At 47.2% G+C, this 15,000-nt stretch overlaps 1 protein-coding gene across 1 annotated transcript in view; it reads right to left on the reverse strand.

Moving 5' to 3' along the window:
* The window catches only part of LOC112240034 (protocadherin Fat 3-like), a 316,631-nt gene that overhangs the window by 14,811 nt on the left and 286,820 nt on the right, over nucleotides 1-15,000 (reverse strand). Inside the window, exons 63-66 of the mRNA XM_042311250.1 lie at nucleotides 13,369-13,525; nucleotides 10,458-10,997; nucleotides 8,636-8,873; nucleotides 5,086-5,181 (exon numbers count right to left, since the gene is read on the reverse strand). Of these exons, the coding sequence (XP_042167184.1) occupies nucleotides 5,086-5,181; nucleotides 8,636-8,873; nucleotides 10,458-10,997; nucleotides 13,369-13,525 (1,031 nt within the window). The remainder of the gene's footprint in view (nucleotides 1-5,085; nucleotides 5,182-8,635; nucleotides 8,874-10,457; nucleotides 10,998-13,368; nucleotides 13,526-15,000) is intronic.

Consider the following 15,000-nt stretch of genomic DNA (forward strand, 5'->3'; position numbering starts at 1 on the left):
GCAGTGGACAGATGTAGATTGAGGATGGTGTATCTGCAGTGGACAGGTGTAGATTGAGGATGGTGTATCTGCAGTGGACAGATGTAGATTGAGGATGGTGTATCTGCAGTGGACAGGTGTAGATTGAGGATGGTGTATCTGCAGTGGACAGGTGTAGATTGAGGATGGTGTATCTGCAGTGGACAGGTGTAGATTGAGGATGGTGTATCTGCAGTGGACAGATGTAGATTGAGGATGGTGTATCTATCTGATTGAGGATGGTGTATCTGCAGTGGACAGATGTAGATTGAGGATGGTGTATCTGCAGTGGACAGATGTAGATTGAGGATGGTGTATCTGCAGTGGACAGATGTAGATTGAGGATGGTGTATCTGCAGTGGACAGGTGTAGATTGAGGATGGTGTATCTGCAGTGGACAGGTGTAGATTGAGGATGGTGTATCTGCAGTGGACAGGTGTAGATTGAGGATGGTGTATCTGCAGTGGACAGATGTAGATTGAGGATGGTGTATCTGCAGTGGACAGGTGTAGATTGAGGATGGTGTATCTGCAGTGGACAGATGTAGATTGAGGATGGTGTATCTGCAGTGGACAGGTGTAGATTGAGGATGGTGTATCTGCAGTGGACAGATGTAGATTGAGGATGGTGTATCTGCAGTGGACAGGTGTAGATTGAGGATGGTGTATCTGCAGTGGACAGGTGTAGATTGAGGATGTGTATCTCCAGTGGACAGATGTAGATTGAGGATGGTGTATCTGCAGTGGACAGGTGTAGATTGAGGATGGTGTATCTGCAGTGGACAGATATCCAGGTTGAGGATGGTGTATCTGCAGTGGACAGGTGTAGGTTGAGGATGGTGTATCTGCAGTGGACAGGTGTAGATTGAGGATGGTGTATCTGCAGTGGACAGATGTAGATTGAGGAGGGTGTATCTGCAGTGGACAGATGTAGATTGAGGATGGTGTATCTGCAGTGGACAGGTGTAGATTGAGGATGGTGTATCTGCAGTGGACAGGTGTAGATTGAGGATGGTGTATCTGCAGTGGACAGATGTAGATTGAGGATGGTGTATCTGCAGTGGACAGGTGTAGATTGAGGATGGTGTATCTGCAGTGGACAGATGTCCAGGTTGAGGATGGTGTATCTGCAGTGGACAGGTGTAGATTGAGGATGGTGTATCTGCAGTGGACAGATGTCCAGGTTGAGGATGGTGTATCTGCAGTGGACAGATGTAGATTGAGTCAGAGCCAGGTTGCCACTGCCACCTCAATTTTTCTATTCTTTTAAGAGACCGAAGACCTAGATATGTTTTTTTAGTTTCCACCCCCAACAAAAGTGTAAAAAAAAAAAGTATGTGGTGCACAATGTTTTCTTTTGTAAAGATGGAACCGACAGGAAGTGGCTCCTCATACAGTGAAGAGAACCATGCTTTATTCTGCATTTTGCAAAAGCCCACAGAGAACAGCCCTTTCATGAATATGCAACGACAGACTGGAAGCATATCCATCAGAGAGTGAAAGAGTGTTACGCAAAGAGGTTATGCTGAGGCCTACTTTCTATGGTCCTCCAAAGGTAACACTGAGAGCCTGTTCATCGGTAGTCGGCATGTCTGCTCATAGAGAACAAAGTGCGCAGAAGAAGGCATGTGCTAGAGAGCATTATAGATGTTGTTAAAGGCAAGAGGGGGTCTGAGCTACAGAGGCATGCGGTCTGAAAGCAGTTTATACGCTAGATGACAGCAGCGTTGACCATGGCAACTTCTTTAGAGATGATCGTTCTGCTTGGAAAGTACGACCTGTGTGTGAAAGAGCATCTCACTGCCTGTAGAGAGAAAATCAGGAAACTGCCTGGGTCAAGAAGAGGGCAGAGGCTCTCTAATCACTCTGTTATCAAAAGGACGACCATCGATAACGTCACTACCATCATCCAACACACAATGCAGGCCACCATAAGCAAGTTACATCCAGGAAGCTGATATGTTTTCAGTCTAGACTGACACTACGCAGGACATCTACAACACAAGACCGATGCTCTGTCATAGTCAGATATGTGACGAACGTCATCCATGAGAGGCTTGTGGCCTGTGGTGAAATGCGAGGCATCCACTGAACAATACTTTTGTCCAGGTACTGAGTGAAGTTCTGGAAAACATGAAGCTTGACATCAGCAAGTGCATTGGCAATTCCACTGATGGAGCCTCCGGTATGTAAGGCCAGGATAAAGGCTTCTCTCCCCTGCTCCCTGCAAAGTCCACCAATCAGGTGCAGGTGTGGTGCTCTGCACACCATTTTAACCTTGTTTTGGCAGCCTCAACAGAGAGAGTGTCTTGGTAAGTGGGTCACTTTTTTCTCTCATTAACAACATAGCTGTGTTCTTCCGCGAATCCTATCAGAGGATTCACTAGCATCACTACTCTGGATGTTTCTGACTTAGAATACGTGGACAAGTATAAATACCTAGGTGTCTGGTTAGACTGTAAACTCTCCTTCCAGACCCATAACAAACATCTCCAATCCAAAGTTAAATCTAAAATTGGCTTCCTATTTCACAACAAAGCCTCCTTCACTCATGCTGCCAAACATACCCTCATAAAACTGACCATCCTACCGATCCTCGACTTCGGTGATGTCATTTACAAAATAGCCTCCAACACTCTACTCAGCAAACTGGATGTAGTCTATCACAGTGCCATCCGTTTTGTCACCAAAGCCCCATATACTACACACCACTGCGACCTGTATGCTCTCGTTGGCTGGCCCTCGCTTCATACTCGTCGCCAAACCCACTGGCTCCAGGTCATCTAGAAGTCTTTGCTAGAAAAGCCCCACCTTATCTCAGCTCACTGCTCACCATAGCAACACCCACCCATAGCACTCGCCCCAGCAAGTATATTTCACTGGTCATCCCCAAAGCCAACACTTCCTTTGGCCGCCTTTCCTCCCAGTTCTCTGCTGCCAATGAATGGAACAAACTGCAAATATCACTGAAGTTGGAGACTCATATCTCCCTCATTAGCTTTAAGCGTCAGCTGTCAGATCAGCATACCGATCGCTCCCTCCCACACAACCCACGCCACACTTTATGTAAACAAGATTACTGAACCTGTCTATGTGGCCTCCAGAAGGGTTGTGATGGCACTGTGGAAGCTGGCGGAGCACCTCACTGTCAGCCACTTTTACGGCGTTGGAATCACAACCGTCTTCAGTCTGCTAAGGTAACGCTATCTGTTAGCTTATCCAACATCATGGCTAACGTTGAAAGCACTGAATGCTAGCTAACTACAGAAGATATGTATGTTGGTCGAAGTGAAACAGGTAGGTATCATACCTTGATCAAAGTGAAGGGGGGGACATTCTGCTGGGTGCCTTCTAGCAGTAAGGTGGCTGACTGCAGGACACCAGCTCCTAGCAGCTTCCAGACTGACTGCAGGACACCAGCTCCTAGCACAGCATCCAGACTGACTGCAGGACACCAGCTCGTAACACAGCATCCAGACTGACTGCAGGACACCAGCTCCTAGCACAGCATCCAGACTGACTGCAGGACACCAGCTCCTAACACAGCGTCCAGGCTGACTGCAGGACACCAGCTCCTAGCACAGCATCCAGACTGACTGCAGGACACCAGCTCCTAACACAGCATCCAGACTGACTGCAGGACACCAGCTCCTAACACAGCATCCAGGCTGACTGCAGGACACCAGCTCCCAGCACAGCGTCCAGGCTGACTGCAGGACACCAGCTCCTAACACAGCGTCCAGGCTGACTGCAGGACACCAGCTCCTAGCACAGCATCCAGACTGACTGCAGGCAGGACACCAGCTCCTAGCACAGCGTCCAGGCTGACTGCAGGACACCAGCTCCTAACACAGCGTCCAGGCTCACTGCAGGACACCAGCTCCTAACACAGCGTCCAGACTGACTGCAGGACACCAGCTCCTAGCACAGCGTCCAGGCTGACTGCAGGACACCAGCTCCCTAACACAGCATCCAGACTGACTGCAGGACACCAGCTCCTAACACAGCGTCCAGGCTGACTGCAGGACACCAGCTAGCACAGCTAGCACAGCGTAGCCAGGCTGACTGCAGGACACCAGCTCCTAGCACAGCGTCCAGGCTGACTGCAGGACACCAGCTCCTAACACAGCGTCCAGGCTCACTGCAGGACACCAGCTCCTAACACAGCGTCCAGACTGACTGCAGGACACCAGCTCTTAACAGCATCCGTAGTAATATAATGTATTTCTGTCGTTGACACTGTTGTTGTCTTCTATCTTTTGGTATTCTTGTTTAAGTTTATTTTATCGCAACACACTGATTCCCTTTGCTTGTATAGCTTACGGTGGCCATATCTCTGGAGACCTGTTGTAACCTCCTCTTGTACCTTTTGAGTCAGCCCAGAGAGCAAGTAAGGTCTCCTCTAAAGTCCAGGATTCATTCATTTCGATTTATTTTCTTATTATTTTTTGTATCTTGTCGTTGTATCTGAAATATTAGCTAAGTTAGCTAGCTAGACATATTAGTGTTAGTGAGTATGAACTAGCTAGTGTTAGCGTGTATATACTAGCTTGTGTTAGTCAGTATGAACTAGCTAGTGTTAGCGTGTATATACTAGCTTGTGTTAGTCAGTATGAACTAGCTATTGTTAGCGTGTATATACTAGCTTGTGTTAGTCAGTATGAACTAGCTAGTGTTAGCGTGTATATACTAGCTTGTGTTAGTCAGTATGAACTAGCTATTGTTAGCGTGTATATACTAGCTAGTGTTAGCGAGAATATGATCTAGCTAGTGTTTGCGTGTATATACTAGCTAGTGTTAGCATGTATATACTAGCTAGTGTTAGCGAGAATATGATCTAGCTAGTGTTTGCGTGTATATACTAGCTAGTGTTAGCGAGAATATGATCTAGCTAGTGTTTGCGTGTATATACTAGCTAGTGTTAGCGAGAATATGATCTAGCTAGTGTTTGCGTGTATATACTAGCTAGTGTTAGCGAGAATATGATCTAGCTAGTGTTTTCGTGTATATACTAGCTAGTGTTAGCGAGAATAGGATCTAGCTCGCGTAAGCGTCAGACTTGTCTTACCGTTGTCATCGAAGGAGTCTGAGGTGTAGGAGCTGAGAGAGAGAGCTTCAGATGTACTGTCTGAGAAACACGCCACCTCTTCTACCAGATCCTCCACTGTAGACAGACAGGAGAGAGAGGGTCAGAGTGTGTGTGTGTGTGTGATAATAAATACTACAACAAACACACAACAGAACAGTGACAGTTAAAAGACTGAAAGGCACATGGAGTCTCTCTTGTCGTGATTTGTGTTTTGTCCTATATTCATATTTTATTTATTTATTTTTAATCCCAGCTTCTGACCCCGCAGGAGGCCTCTTAACTGACTTGCCTAGTTAAATAAACGGAGCGGAGAGCTGGGTAGGCGGAGAGCATGGTGTTGGCCAGGTCAATGAGAACGGCGTGAGACTGCTAACTCTGTGCTGATCATGATCTCATTGTCACTGTTCCAGCTGAAGATGCCCCCACGCTCCAAACACTGGCCCCTGATTGCTACATCATGGATGGCTCCAAACACTGCCCTGATTACCAATATAAAACATCATGGAAGGCCCCACGCTCCAAACACTGGCCCCTGATTGGCTACATCATGGATGACCCCACTGGCTCCAAACATGGATGCCCCCACGCTCCAAACACTGGTCCCTGATTGACTACATCATGGATGCCCCCACGCTCCAAACACTGGCCTGGCTGATTGGCTGGACATCCAAACACTGGGATGCCCCCACGCTCCAAACACTGGCCTCTGATTGGCTACATCATGGATGCCCCCACGCTCCAAACACTGGCCCCTGATTGGCTACATCATGGATGCCCTAACGCTCCAAACACTGGCCCCTGATTGGCTACATCATGGATGTCCCCACGCTCCAAACACTGGCCCCTGATTGGCTACATCATGGATGATGCCCCCACGCTCCAAACACTGGCCTCTGATTGGCTACATCATGGATGCCCCCACGCTCCAAACACTGGCCCCTGATTGGCTACATCATGGATGCCCCCACGCTCCAAACACTGGCCCCTGATTGACTACATCATGGATGTCTCCACGCTCCAAACACTGGCCCCTGATTGGCTACATCATGGATGCCCCCACGCTCCAAACACTGGCCTCTGATTGGCTACATCATGGATGCCCCCACGCTCCAAACACTGGCCCCTGATTGGCTACATCATGGATGCCCCCACGCTCCAAACACTGGCCCCTGATTGACTACATCATGGATGATCCCCCACGCTCCAAACACTGGCCCCTGATTGGCTACATCATGGATGCCCCCCGCTCCAAACACGCTCCAAACACTGGCCTCTGATTGGCTACATCATGGATGCCCCCACGCTCCAAACACTGGCCCCTGATTGGCTACATCATGGATGCCCCCCACGCTCCAAACACTGGCCCCTGATTGGCTACATCATGGATGCCCCCACGCTCCAAACACTGGTACCTGATTGGCTACATCATGGATGCCCCCACGCTCCAAACACTGGCCTCTGATTGGCTACATCCTGGATGCCCTAACGCTCCAAACACTGGCCCCTGATTGGCTGGACATCATGGATGCCCCCACGCTCCAAACACTGGTACCTGATTGGCTACATCATGGATGCCCCCACGCTCCAAACACTGGCCTCTGATTGGCTACATCCTGGCTCCAAACATGGCCCCTACATCATGGATGCCCCCACGCTCCAAACACTGGCCCCTGATTGGCTACATCATGGATGCCCCCACGCTCCAAACACTGGCCTCTGATTGGCTACATCATGGATTTGCCCCCACGCTCCAAACACTGGCCCCTGATTGGCTGGACATCATGGATGCCCTAACGCTCCAAACACTGGCCCCTGATTGGCTACATCATGGATGCCCCCACGCTCCAAACACTGGCCCCTGATTGGCTACATCATGGATGCCCCCACGCTCCAAACACTGGCCTCTGATTGGCTACATCATGGATGCCCCCACTCACCAAACACTGGCCCCTGATTGGCTACATACTGGATGCCCCCACGCTCCAAACACTGGCCCCTGATTGGCAACATCATGGATGCCCCCACGCTCCAAACACTGGCCCCTGATTGGCTACATCATGGATGCCCTAACGCTCCAAACACTGGTCCCTGATTTACTCCGTCATAGTGAGACGTTCTGACACTAATGACATCCTGCTGACACGTGACATGAGGGGTACTGAATGCTGGACAGATCACTGTGTGGTACTGGCTAAACTCCAGGTGAGAATACGTCCCCCCAACGCCAGCAGAAGTTCAGTAAGAGGCGTCTGCACCATATCCGGCTTGAGAAAGCTGTAGTAAGGGACGAGTTCCATCGCTCTCTCGCTGAAAGGCTGAGGGAGACTGAGCCTCTTCTGAGCACAGAGGACCTCATGGACCAGAAGTGGGCATCTATTAGCTCAGTGCTCTATCAGGCAGCGGCCCACTCCATTGGCTACAGAGGTAGGAAACATTGCGACTGGTTCGATGAGAACTCTGACACCATCACAACCTTACTGGGACAATGTGCACAAAGCGCACAGGGCTACTCTCAACAGCCCCACATCTGCTAACCTTCGCAATGTCTCACCTGCTACACTTTGCAAGCAATGGAGTGCATCACGCAAAGAAGTGTAAACAATCTTGCATGCTCTGCAGAACAAATGGTGGACGAATAAGGCACAGGAAATCCACATTTATGCAATTTCTACAACTCAACTAAAGCTATCTATGGCACTAGAAGTGACTCTCTTGAAGGACCAAAACCAGATCCTGATGAGGTGGGTTGACCACCAAAACCAGATCCTGATGAGGTGGGTTGACCACCAAAACCAGATCCCGATGAGGTGGGCTGACCACCAAAACCAGATCCCGATGAGGTGGGTTGACCATCAAAACCAGATCCTGATGAGGTGGGTTGACCACCAAAACCAGATCCTGATGAGGTGGGTTGACCACCAAAACCAGATCCTGATGAGGTGGGTTGACCACCAAAACCAGATCCTGATGAGGTGTGTTGACCACCAAAACCAGATCCTGATGAGGTGGGTTGACCACCAAAACCAGATCCTGATGAGGTGGGTTGACCACCAAAACCAGATCCTGATGAGGTGGGTTGACCACCAAAACCAGATCCTGATGAGGTGGGTTGGCCACCAAAACCAGATCCTGATGAGGTGGGTTGACCACCAAAACCAGATCCTGATGAGGTGGGCTGACCCACCAAAATCAGATCCTGATGAGGTGGGCTGACCCACCAAAACCAGATCCTGATGAGTTAGGTTGACCCTCCAAAACCAGATCCTGATGAGGTGGGCTGACCCACCAAAACCAGATCCTGATGAGGTGGGCTGACCCACCAAAACCAGATCCTGATGAGGTGGGCTGACCCACCAAAACCAGATCCTGATGAGTTAGGTTGACCCTCCAAAACCAGATCCTGATGAGGTAGGTTGACCCACCAAAACCAGATCCTGATGAGGTGGGCTGACCCACCAAAACCAGATCCTGATGAGGTTCTAGGTGTGTGTAGGTGTGTGTAGGTGTGTGTAGGTGTGTGTGTTCTTACCAAGAGGAGAGCTGGCTCTCTGAGTTCTCTCCAGTTCATATGCTCTCTGCTCCCACTCCTCCTCTCTTCCATCCCTCTCTCCCTGCCTCTCCCAGGGAGCTTTATGGGCGGGGTTTCGTTCTGAGTGACAGGGCGATAGGGGCTGGAGATTGGGCACCACACTACACACGGCCACGCCCCTTCTACTAGCACCGCCCAGGATGTGATGCGAGGAATCAGACGACAAGAAGCTGCTCATCTGGCGGAGACAGGATAGAGAGGGTTAACACACATACAGTGGCTGTAGGAAAGTATTCAGACCCCTTGACTTTTTACACATTGTTACATTACAGGATTAAATAAATAAAAATCCTCAGCAATCTACACACAGTACCATATAATGACAAAACAAGGTTTTTAGAAATGTTTGCAAATATATATATATATATATATATATATAAAAAGCTGAAATACCTTATTTATACATAAGTATTCAGACCCTTTGCTATGAGACTCAACATTGGCTCAGGTGCATCCTGTTTCCATTGATCATCCTTGAGATGTTTCTACAACTTGATTGGAGTCCTATCAATATAAGGTCCCACAGTTGACAGTGAATGTCAGAGCAAAAATCAAGCCAAGACAGGATTGTGTCGAGGCACAGATCTGGGGAAGGGTACGAAAACATTTCTGCAGCATTGAAGGTCCCCAAGAACACAGTGGCCTACATCATTCTTAAATGGAAGAAATTTGGAACCAACAAGACTCCTCCTAGAGCTGAGCAATTGGGGGAGAAGGGCCATGGTCAGGGAGGTGGATAAGAACCCGATGATCACTCTGACAGAACTCTAGAGTTCCTCTGTGGAGATGGGAGAACGTTCCAGAAGGACAACCATCTCTGCAGCACTCCACCAATCAGGCCTTTATGGTAGAGTGACCAGACGGAAGCCACTCCTCAGTAAAAGGCACATGGCAGCCCGCTTGGAGTTTGTCAAAAGACACCTAAAGGACTCTCTGACCATGAGAAACAATATTCTCTGGTCTGATGAAACCAAGATTGAACTCTTTGGCCTGAATGTCTGGAGGAAACCTGGCTCCATCCCAAGGGTGAAGCATATTGGTGGCAGCATCATGCTGTGGGGATGTTTTTCAGCAGCAGGGACTGGGAGACTAGTTAGGATTCAGAAAAAGATTAACGGAGAAAAGTACAGAGAGATCCTTGATGGAAAACCTGTTTCAGAGCGCTTAGGAACTCAAACTGGGGTGAGGGACAGGACAACGACCCCCTAGACCCTGACCCTAAGCACACAGCCAAGACAATGCAGGAGCGGCTTCAGGACAAGTCGCTGAATGTCCTCCAGCCAGAGCCCGGACATGAACCCAATCAAACATCTCTGGAGAGACCTGAAAATAGCTGGGCAGCAACGCTCCCAATCCAACCTGACCGTGCTTGAGAGGATCTACAGAGAAGAATGGGAGAAACTCCCCAAATACAGGTGTGCCAAGCTTGTAGCGTCAAACCCAGGAAGACTCGAGGCTGTAATCGCTGCCAAAGGTGCTTCAACAAAGTGCTGAGTAGAGGGTCTGAATACTTATGTAAATGTAATTTTTCTGGTGTTTATTTGTAATAAATTTGCAAAACATTTCTAAAAACCTGTTTTTGCTTCGTCATTATGGAGTATTGTGTGTAGATTAATGCAGAAAAAACTATTTAATCCATTTTAGAATAAGGCTAAAATGTAACAAAATGTGGAAAAAGTCAAGGGGTCTGAATACTTTCTGAAGGCACTGTATAGACACACACACACACACACACACACACACACACACCCGTCTACCCTACCTGACTGGTAGAGAGAGAGCTCTCGCTGGTAGCCATGTTATCGCCATCGATACCTCTCATTGCTAGGTTGTTGTTGTTGCCAGGCCAACCAGGTAGCATCGTCGTCGGGTGTGTAGTTGGCCGTACCATCACCTGAGGAGGCCGCAAACCCACCCCTCCACCTGTCACCACACCTCCACCTAGACCTCCATCTCTGTCGCCATAACTACCGACGCTGACCTCGGCAGTGCCGGGCGGTCGGGGGTCGGCAGCGACACGTACGGCTTTGAACTCGATGCCTTCTGACCCCATCCCCGTCTTTGTCAGCAGGTAGCTGGTCTCCACGGATACAGCAGACATGCCCACCCCCGTCCCGACCCCACCCACCGCCACACCCTCCTTTGCCCCTCCTCCATCCTGGCTGAAACCACTGTCGGAGTCCTTCCTCTGGAACCTGATCTTCTTCCTGAAGATAATGTAGAGGAGGAGGAGGAGGGAGATGACGAAGAGCAGGACTCCGATTCCGATGATCTCTACTGGACCCACGTAGGAGAGAGGCTCCTAGGAAGAGGATCAAATCACTGATTACACAGAAGTTCACAATCAGAAACACTTTTCAACAAACATCAAGAGATGAGAACGAATGGTGGTGATGTCATGACCTCAGTAAGTCTTAAATTAACAAATGATCAAGTTCTCCAAGCGGTTTAGTCTCGAAACTCATACAGGCTACTGTATAGTAGTAGCCTACGCTACTGTATAGTAGTAGCCTACGCCAAAAAAAAAGGACTAATTTAACAAGTAGCTTTCTCACTTTGACAGGACGTAAAAGAGCAACAAGATATCCCCCAAAATTCACTTCAGAATCTGACGTTTAAATTTTAAAACGGGGTCTGTTTAGCACTGAGATTGAACACGAGACCCTCAGACAACAGGTTGCATTCTGGTCTCCTGTTAAACCCTGGGTAACCCTGACAACAACAGAACATTTGAACAGTCACACATGAGGGTCTGTCCATGAGGTACAATACTTTGAACCCTGTTTAAATCCTTCCAGATATTAATAGATATTCATGGCTTTCCTGCTATTGTATAAAACTATTCCTTTTACTTGCAATCATGACAACAACTGATCACTGTACAGGCATGTGTGTGTCATTACCACAAGCCTGTTCTCCCCAATTAAGGTGCCACACCAGCCTCCTGTGATATACAGTAGCAGTCAAAGGTTTGAACTCACCTACTGTACACACAGTTGAAGTCGGAAGTTTACATACACCTTAGCCAAATACATTTAAAGTTTTTCACAATTCCTGACATTTAATCCTCGTAAAAATTCCTTGTCTAAGGTCAGTTAGAATCACCACTTTATTTTAAGAATGTGAAATAGTAGAGATAGTAGAGTAGAGAGAATAGTAGAGAGAATGATTGATTTCAGCTTTTATTTCTTTCATCACCTTCCCAGTGGGTCAGAAGTTTACATACACTCAATTAGTATTTGGTAGTATTGCATTTAAATTGTTTAACTTGGGTTAATCGTTTTTGGTAGTCTTCCACAAGTTTCCCACAATAAATTGGGTGAATTTTGGCCACATTCCTCCTGACAGAGCTGGTGTAACTGAGTCAGGTTTGTAGGCCTCCTTGCTCACACACGCTTTTTCAGTTCTGCCCATGTAACAGGGTTGGTTATGTTTCCACTTGCCTCTATAGAATGGTGTATTTCATGTTCAAGCATTCTTATTGGTTGGTTCAACTCTGATGACAATAAGGTGTGTTGTGATTGGCCCCGCTTGCAGATAGGGGGCAGTATGAAAATGTGATGCAAGGGGTAGGTCACGTTCTGAATACTGTTGTCTATTTTCTATTTTACAATGTGTACAAGTTTGCTGTACGTTACTGATTTATACATGTGGGTATATGGTACCTGTTAGGGATTGAGGGGCTTTCTGGGATGTGCTTTGGCATATGATTACTGTAAATAAGTGCCCCAAGCCTGCTTCCAAAGTTGTGGCAAAATGGCTTAAGGACAACAATGTCAAGATATTGGTGTGGCCATCACAAAGCCCTGACCTCAATCCTATAGCACATTTGTTGGCAGAACTGAAAAAGTGGCTGGCCACTGGCTATTTGGACAAAACACAAAGCAAGGAGAGTACGGTTAACATCTGTTACAACATTTTCTATAGGATTTGGAAATTGCTTATGAGGTCTTGACTGATTTCTTTTGATTTTCCCATGATGTCAAGCAAAGAGGCACGGAGTTTGAAGGTAGGCCTTGAAATACATTCACAGGTACACCTCCAATTGACTCATATGATGTCAATTAGCCTATCAGAAGATTCTAAAGCCATGACATCATTTTCTGGAATTTTCCAAGCTGTTTAAAGGCACAGTCAACTTAGTGTATGCAAACTTCTGACCCACTGGAATTGTGATACAGTGAATTATAAGTGAAATAATCTGTCTGTAAACAATTGTTGAAAAAATGACTTGTGTCATGCACAAAGTAGATGTCCTAACTGACTGGACAAAACTATAGTTTGTTAACAAGAAATGTGTGGAGTGGTTAAAAAATTAGTTTTCCAACCTAAGTGTTTGTAAACTTCCGACATGAACTGTATGTGGGAACTACTTCAAGACTGTTGAAAAAGCATTCCAGGTGAATCTGGTTGAGAGAATGCCAAGAGTGCCAAGAATGCCAATATATTTCAATTTGTTTACCCCTTTTTTGTTTACTACATGATTCCATATGTGTTATTTCACAGTTTTGATGTCTTCACTAATATTCTACAATGTAGAACATTGTACAAATATAGAAAAACCCTTGAATGAGGAGGTGTGTCCAAACTATTGACTGGTACTGTAGGTCTGATCAGTGTACAGTTATGTTGGTGTGTGTGTGTGTGTGTGTGTGTGTGTGTGTGTGTGGTACCTGTAGGTCAGGGTCTGGGTCCAGTAGGCTCCTCTCTCCACAGAACTGGCCCTCGTAACCATAGGAACAGTTACAATAGTACGCCCCAAAGGTGTTCATACACACTCCTCCGTTCTCACACTCCTCACGCTCACACTCGTTCACATCCTCATCACATCTGGAGAGGAGGAGAGATAGGTAGAGAGAGGTAGAGAGGAAGAGGAGAGGAGGAGGAGCAGAAGGAGGAGGAAGAGGAGGATGGGGAGGAGGAGGAAAAGGAGGAGGAAGAAGAGGAGAGATAGGAAGAGAGAGGTAGAGAGGTAGTGGAGGGGAGGAGGTGGAGGAGGAGGAGGAGGAGGAGGAGAGGAAGATGAGGAGGAAGAGCAGGAGGAGGAAAAGGAGGAGAGATATGTAGATTGGGAGAGAGGGATACAGAGGTGGAGGAGGAGAGGAAGAGGAGGAGAGGAAGAGGAAGAGGAGGAGAGGAAGAGGAAGAGGAAGAGGAGGAGTAAAAGAAGGAGAGGAGGAGGAAGAGGAGGAGGAGAGATAAATAGTTAGGGAGATAGAGAGGTAGAGGAGGAGAGATAAGTAGTTAGGGAGAGAGAGAGAGGTAGATGAGGAGAGATATGTAGTTAGGGAGAGGAGAGAGAGATAGAGAGGTAGAGGAGGAGAGATATGTAGTTAGGAGAGAGAGAGAGAGAGGAGAGAGGAGGAGAGATATGTAGTTAGGAGAGAGAGAGGTAGAGGAGGAGAGATATGTAGAGAGAGAGGTAGAGGAGAGGTAGAGGAGGAGAGATATGTAGTTAGGGAGAGAGAGAGAGAGAGGTAGAGGAGGAGAGATATGTAGTTAGAGAGAGAGAGAGGTAGAGGAGGAGAGATATGTAGTTAGAGAGAGAGAGAGGTAGAGGAGGAGAGATATGTAGTTAGAGAGAGAGAGAGGTAGAGGAGGAGAGATATGTAGTTAGGGAGAGAGATAGAGAGGTAGAGGAGGAGAGCAGGAAGAAGAGGGGAGGAGTGAAGAGAGAGAAGAGGGAACTTTTAAAACTCTGTTTCCTTTAAGTCTAAAGCAAAATAACCCTGTTGAGAGCCATGTTGGTTGTCATTTTAATGACACACAGCTTGCAGTTGAAACAAGGCCTCCCACTGGGACAGAAGTATCATACACACACCTCTGTCTCTCTCCATTAAATGAAGTCTCTTTTGTAAAACTATCAATGAGTTCAACTTAACGGGAGCAAATGCTGTACCAAACAGCTAATATGTCTCTTTAGTTGTGTCTTTGGGGTGAATTTAGACAACTATCTAAGTCTACAAAGGCTTTTCATCTAAGGACATGTCCCTTCTCTCTTCTGTTTTTTTCCCCAATCTCTTTCATGTACCTGGACAAGGTCAGGCAGGCAGCAGCTGTCTGTGTGTAAATGTACTTGGTGAATGAAAGTCATTCTGATTCTGATAGAGTAACACTATTGTGCTAGTTTTACAGTAATAACAGACTTCTGGTAGAGTTAGTTTTACAGTAATAACAGACTTCTGGTAGAGTTAGTTTTACAGTAATAACAGACTTCAGGTAGAGTTAGTTTTACAGTAATAACAGACTTCAGGTAGAGTTAGTTTTACAGTAATAACAGACTTCAGGTAGAGTTAGTTTTACAG

This window comes from Oncorhynchus tshawytscha, linkage group LG33, assembly GCF_018296145.1.
Source record: "Oncorhynchus tshawytscha isolate Ot180627B linkage group LG33, Otsh_v2.0, whole genome shotgun sequence".
Lineage (NCBI taxonomy): Eukaryota > Metazoa > Chordata > Actinopteri > Salmoniformes > Salmonidae > Oncorhynchus > Oncorhynchus tshawytscha.